The sequence below is a fragment of the Neltuma alba genome, unplaced genomic scaffold (genome assembly GCF_004799145.2).
Source record: "Neltuma alba isolate B1F8T4 unplaced genomic scaffold, ASM479914v2 tig00012673_pilon, whole genome shotgun sequence".
Lineage (NCBI taxonomy): Eukaryota > Viridiplantae > Streptophyta > Magnoliopsida > Fabales > Fabaceae > Neltuma > Neltuma alba.
The window spans coordinates 1-6,455 of NW_021637105.1; the positions used below are offsets into that span (position 1 = coordinate 1).

Consider the following 6,455-nt stretch of genomic DNA (forward strand, 5'->3'; position numbering starts at 1 on the left):
CCAGGTGCTAGGGGAATAGTTTTTGTTACGGCTTTTGCTTTTTTGGCTGATTCATCTAGTTGGAAGTGTAACATCTATATTACTATAGCTCCGGCCATTTTATGCATTATATGGTGTCAGTTAGAAGCTTATTAAGATGTTAAAAGTGGGGGAAATTACTTCAAGATTTCACAATGCGATGATGACAATTCTGTTGAGAGATTTAAGCTGAAACATGATCGTCTTTTTTATTATTGTTGTGTGCGTATCTTAGTTTAGCTTTTATTTTTTCCTTTGGTATAACTCATTGAGTCAATTTGGATTTGAGGCTAATTTCTGTCAAGCTGAAAATATTAAGATTATAACTTAGAGTGCAGTTCCTGAGATTTGAACTTACGTTCTTCTCCTAACCAAAATCATGCCGTTTGTCATCTCAACCAATAATGATTTGTTTACATTAGAAAGAGGGTCTACTTTTTTTCATGTTGATGACAATAACTAGGTTGTCGTGAGTCTTCTATGTATGTTTTTTTCTCTAGGTAGATGCTGCTGCACGTCAATACTAATCATGCATCTAAACGTATCCAGAGGCATCCAATTAATCGAACACCTTGTCTGAAATTTTGGAGACAGGCGGATTTGTTTCCACGTGGATCCCTAGTACCCTCATCCTGTAATTTCATTCAACGAAGCACTTGTCTCTATCATATTGATTTCATCTTCCCCTGTTCACACCGACAATCTTCCAGATTCATCATATGCGTCATGCCTTACAGCACAAAAAAAGCTCTTCGTCCGTTGTGGAATTGTTCATCACGCAACGTAACGCAACATGATTGAAAATTAAAGTGTCGTGCAGCTGTCAGCTGCCTTACCTGTGTGTGCCTATATATATAGATATAATTTGTGTAGTGTAAGTGCAACTCCAATTTCTTAGTTTCTTGCAAATTCAGATCAGTCACTCTTCTAGTCCTTCCTCTGCAGTGGTATGTTATTTCTTCTTTGTGCTTGCTAGTTCGTTAAGTTCTATTATATTTCTACTACATATACTACTTCTTATCCTTAATATAAGAGTCAGTTGATTAATTTGAGTAAATTAAAAAAATTAGTTAAGTTAGTTACTTGTAATAAATAGGTGTTGTCTTCCTTAAAATGCTTTTATTAATCACGTATATTAGCTAAAACTATCACTTGATGAAATCTTTAATATATGTAACTACTACAAGGACTACCTTGAGAAAAAAATGAATATAAGAGATAAAGTGGATTGGAGTATTATATTTGAACTAAATTGAATGTCAAACTAACTTTTATATTAAAGATCAGAGCTAGTATATAGGAGACTGGACGCAGCACACTTCACATCTGCTTCTGTTTTAGGTTCTGTTATCTAATGATTTCCCATATGATGATGTTGCAGAGAAACAACATGCGACTTTCGCAAGCTTATATATTTTTATCAGCAATACTATTGCTCTTATCACTGTCTCATGCTTTATGGAAGAAGGAAAGTAATGTCAAGGAAGCCGTTTTTCTTTCCCCCAAGTTTGAATTAGAACCAGGATCAGTTCAAAATAGCTATTACTATGATATAGGCTTCCCAAGAGGCCATATCGCAATAAAGAGTTTCAATGGTGAAGTGGTTGATGAAAAAGGCAATTCTGTCCCTCTTCATGAAACTTATCTCCATCATTGGCTTGTTGTTAGATACCATCAACGTAAAGAGGTGACAAACACAGGTAATAATGAGTCAGATTCAGATCAAGTGATTGTAGGAAATAGCGGCTTATGTCCTGCAGGTACTCTTGGACAGTATTTTGGTATTGGATCCGAAACACGCGGCACAAATACTGATATACCAGAACCTTTTGTGATAGAAGTAGGCAATCCTGCAGAAATTCCAAATGGGTATGAGGAGAAATGGATGCTTAATGTCCATGCCATCGATACCAGAGGTGTTGAAGATAGGTTGGGGTGCATTGAGTGCAAATGTGATCTTTATAACATCACAAAGGATGAATATGGCCGGCCTTTGAGGCCCGATTATATAGGCGGTTTGCTGTGTTGTTATCATAATACTCAGTGCAGGGTAAAGAAAGGCCTTCAGCTACCAAGGAGAAGCCTCTACTTAAGATATACAATTAAGTGGGTTGACTGGAGTGATTTCATGGTGCCTGTTAAGATTTATATACTTGACGTGACCGACACTTTGCAAGCACCACATGGTTCTAAAGCCTTGGGTACAAAACATAATTGCAAGGTAAGTAATTTTTATGGTAACAAGTTCATTAGTCTGAATCCGAATTCAACTTAAAACATAATAAAATACACTTTGTTATTGTGTGTATGTAAGCAACAAGTATTGTTTTGTTACAGGTTGAATATGATGTTGAGTCTTGCAGCAATAGCCATAAGGATAAGAGTGAATGCATTGATGTCAAAAGAACAAGCCTCCCTATGCCAAGAGGTGGCTATGTCATTTATGGTGTGGCTCATCAACATGCGGGTGGAATTGGTTCAACTCTGTATGGACAGGTGATAGTTGATTTCTATTTTTCAGCCTTTAATTGCTAGTGGTGGTATAGGCTGGAGCCCATGCAGGTTGGTAAAAGGACCATCTCATGGTGGGCTCGAATTTAGCCAGACTGTCCCACCAAGGAATGGGTTGGCCCGCCAACCTCCATTTTTTTTTATAAGTTTTTTGTATTTCTACATATATATTTTTAAAATTTTTAAATTAAATTACAAACTTTTATAGACTAAATTCTATTTATTTTTATATTTTCATATAATTATATAATTAAATTAATCTCAAAACTTGAAATATAAGCATATACTTTATTTTTAATAGTTATTTTATTAATATAAAAATGTTAAAACAATAAAGAAAATGATAAAATGATAAAACTTTTTCTTATTAAAATACAAATTAAAATTAAAAAAATTATAATTGAAAAAAAAGGTAGGCTCGCAGGCTAGCTTGTGACGAGTTGTGAGTTGATGAGTGCGGGCTGAAAAGGACCACATCCAAACAGTTTCTATTTTCTTCAACCTAACCCTCCACTTTTTGGGAGTTGGTGGTTGCATATTGCCGGCTCTATTAATTATTTACTAGTATCTATGAAAATTTTAACATGGAAAAGGCCAAAAGGGTCCTAATAAGTAATGATTCTCATCCAGCAAATTAAGTAGGGTTGCAAATTTGCAGCTTACTATGTTTCTCTATATTTGAGCCTTTGTAAGTAGTACAATATGTGCAAAAAATGGGTGAATCGGTTTTTACTGATTAGTAAGGGAGTTGTTTATTTTCATTGGTATATAGAAAACCCTCCTTCAATATTTGTGATTTGGAGGGTGGTAGGGGTTAAAGTCTAGACAATTCCTCAGAGCTCATGTGCCATTGAACCGGTCTGTAACTTTAAATCGATAATATCCACACCGCTTGTTGTAACATAGCAATATAGCTTGTTTTCTGAAACTAGCTAGTGAGATGGTTTCAGGATGGAAGGGTTATATGTTCTTCAACACCAAGCTATGGAACCGGGAAGGAGGCAGGGAATGAAGAAGGCTACATTGTAGGAATGAGCACTTGTTATCCTCAACCTGGTTCGGTCAAGATAATTGATGGAGAAACCTTAACTCTGGAATCCAACTACAGTCGTGGCAGCCGTCCGCATACTGGAGTTATGGGGCTCTTCTATCTCTTGGTGTCAGAACAGCTGCCAGACCAACTTCCTAAGCATTCTTCTCGTGCTTCATTATTTGAAAATATAGACAAAATATTTTAGATAGTAAGTGGAGTCTCCTTTACATACATACATACATACATATATATATATATATATATATCATTGTCTAGTCTGGTGAGAACTTCTACTTTGCTCTTATCTTGAAAAATAATGTAGTGGATGTATTGTTCTATGTGGGGTGTGTGTGTAATGTGTGTAATGAGAGTAAATGGGCAAGTATACTTTGTTCCACACTTTGTATTTTTCCCCTACGTCTTTTGGCCCTTGTGAAATGTAGAAACAAAGAAACTATGGCCAAATTAAATGGGTTAATATAATCCTTCATGTCTCGAGTTTATACAAATTTTGGTTTTAGTTCTTCATGTCTCAAACCATAGGTTTTAGTCCCTCAAAAGACAAAACAGTATTTACTAAATTGTATAATCAATGTTTAAATAAAAGAAACTTAAGAGATCAAAACCTATAATTTTAAACTTAAAGAATCAAAATCAAAATAAAGATAAACTTGATAGATCAAAAATTGTTTTTGTGTGTGTGTGATGGATTAAAAATTGTATTAATACAAATTAAATATTTTGTGTGTGATGGATAAAAATTGTATTAATTCAAATTAAATATTTTGTGTGCGCGGTTGCGTGTGCGTGCGCGTGTGTGTGAAGAAACTAAAGAGAAGTGGCAATATTAAACAAAGGCTTGTGTAGAATGAATCATGGCAACTTCTTTGAAAATAACATTGGAAAGTTTTATTGGTTGGGTTCCCTTGGTAATCAATGATCAATATGTTGAGTCTTCTTTTCGCCATAATCTTGAGATCCCGCGCGAGGTTGTGATTTGTGAACTTGCGAGAATAATTTTCTATAATTGCGAGTATAAAATTAATGATGCATTTATCGAAGGCATATTAAATATGACAGATATCTTTTATTTTAAGAGTATTTATAGCTTTTTAATTATGAATCTGCATTTAAAAAATTAATTAACAGAGTGTTTTTGTTAAGGGAGAAAGTAAACATATATCTTTCTTTACATCTGTTGTTGACCCATACGATTCTCAACTTTTTTTAATAAATTGTATAAGTTATATGTTAACTTGATATTCATTTTATCAATATTTATGTATGAAATTAATGATGCATTTATCTAGAACATATCATATATAGCAAATATTTGTTATTTTAAGAATATTCAGAGTTTTTTTTTTTAATTATGGACATGTGCGTGGAAAGTCTATGAATTGTTTTTACTAGATGAGAAGCAAACATGTGTCCCCTTTTGTCTTTAGATGCTTCCCTTTAGACTTGTGCAATTTTCTTTTTTTGTTTTAATAAATTGTATTATTTATATTTTGACATATTATTGATTTTATCTTTTATATTGAGCTATGAAATCAATAAATTTATCTTAAACATATCATATATAGCAAATATTTCTTAACTTAAGAATTTTAAGAGTTTTTTTTAATTATGCATGTGCAGGTTTAGACATTGGTTTTTATGTGAGAAAGTGCACATATATGTGGTGTTTTATGACTACGGTTAATCTATGCAATTATATCTTTTTATTAATAAATTGTATTATTTATATATAGATTCGTCATTCATTTTATTTTTACATTTATTTATGAAATCAATGATAAATACATTCATAACATATTATATATTACAAATATTTATATATAATATATTCATAACTTGTCATAAAAATATTTTATTTTTATGAATTTTACGAGCTTTTTTAAATATGGATTTGCACTTAAAAAGTTAATGAATTGTTTTTATTAAGTGAGAAAGTAACTATATGTCCTTATTTTTATGCGCGACTTTCACTTTCTTTAATAACTTTTAATATTTATATATCCACTTGCTATTTGTTTTATATTTATATTTACATATGAAATTAATTATAAATTTATTTAGAATATATGGTATATAAAAACTTTTTTTTTTTTACTTTTAGAATGTTCGCAATGTTTCTGGATGTGGGCTCTAAAAGTTTAGGAATTGTTTTCACTAAGTGAAAAAAAGAAATATCAGCTCCAAAAAAAAAAAAGTGACAAAAGGAAATATATATGTCTCGTTGTTTTGTCTTCTTTTAGACTTGTGCCATTTTAAATTAATTGCATTATTTATATTTTGACTTGCTATTTTTTTTTTTTTTGATATTGATGTATGAAATCAATGATAAATTTATTAAAACACATCACACATAGCAAACATTTTTTAGTTTAAGAATTTTAAGAGTTTCTTAGTCATGTGTTTGCACTTGAAAAGTTTAGAAATTATTTTTACCAACTAACAAAGTGAATATATATTTCTTTTTCATGCCTATTGTTGACCTAGGAGATTTTTGCTTTTTTAAAAAAAAAAACAAATTGCCTATTCATATTTTGACTTGCTATTGATTTTCTTTTTAATAGATGTATGAAACTAATGATCAATATATACATAACATATCATAGACAGCAAATATTTGTTATTTTATGAATTATAAAATTTTTTTTAACTATGGGTTTGCCCTTAAATTTGTTAGACAAAAAAGGAGGTAATAGCGGAATGCAAATATCTGAGGTACAGTGCAATAGTGCTCAATATTCATTAAATAAAGAATATGCAGCGCAAGTTGCAAAGGAGTTTGTTAATGGGAGGGGTCATGTAGCCCTAGGATAAGAAAGAATCTACTAAATAAATAAAAAAATTCTTTCATATTAGCTAATTATAATTATACTCT

The 6,455-nt window shown here is 31.6% G+C and overlaps 1 protein-coding gene across 2 annotated transcripts; it reads left to right on the forward strand.

Annotated features, from left to right (window-relative positions):
- The first annotated feature begins 561 nt into the window (after positions 1 to 561).
- LOC114729756 (uncharacterized) lies at positions 562 to 3,795 on the forward strand. 2 transcript variants are annotated; one of them, XM_028916792.1, is made up of 4 exons: positions 562 to 965; positions 1,400 to 2,239; positions 2,356 to 2,514; positions 3,480 to 3,795. In XM_028916792.1, exons 2-4 carry the CDS (start codon positions 1,409 to 1,411, stop codon positions 3,765 to 3,767), a joined length of 1,278 nt encoding a protein of 425 aa, XP_028772625.1. In that variant the 5' UTR covers positions 562 to 965; positions 1,400 to 1,408; the 3' UTR covers positions 3,768 to 3,795. The 2 variants fall into 2 exon arrangements, with proteins under 2 accessions (XP_028772625.1, XP_028772624.1); XM_028916791.1 differs by lacking the exon at positions 562 to 965 and having other exon boundaries at positions 1,264 to 2,239.
- Positions 3,796 to 6,455: the final 2,660 nt, after the last annotated feature.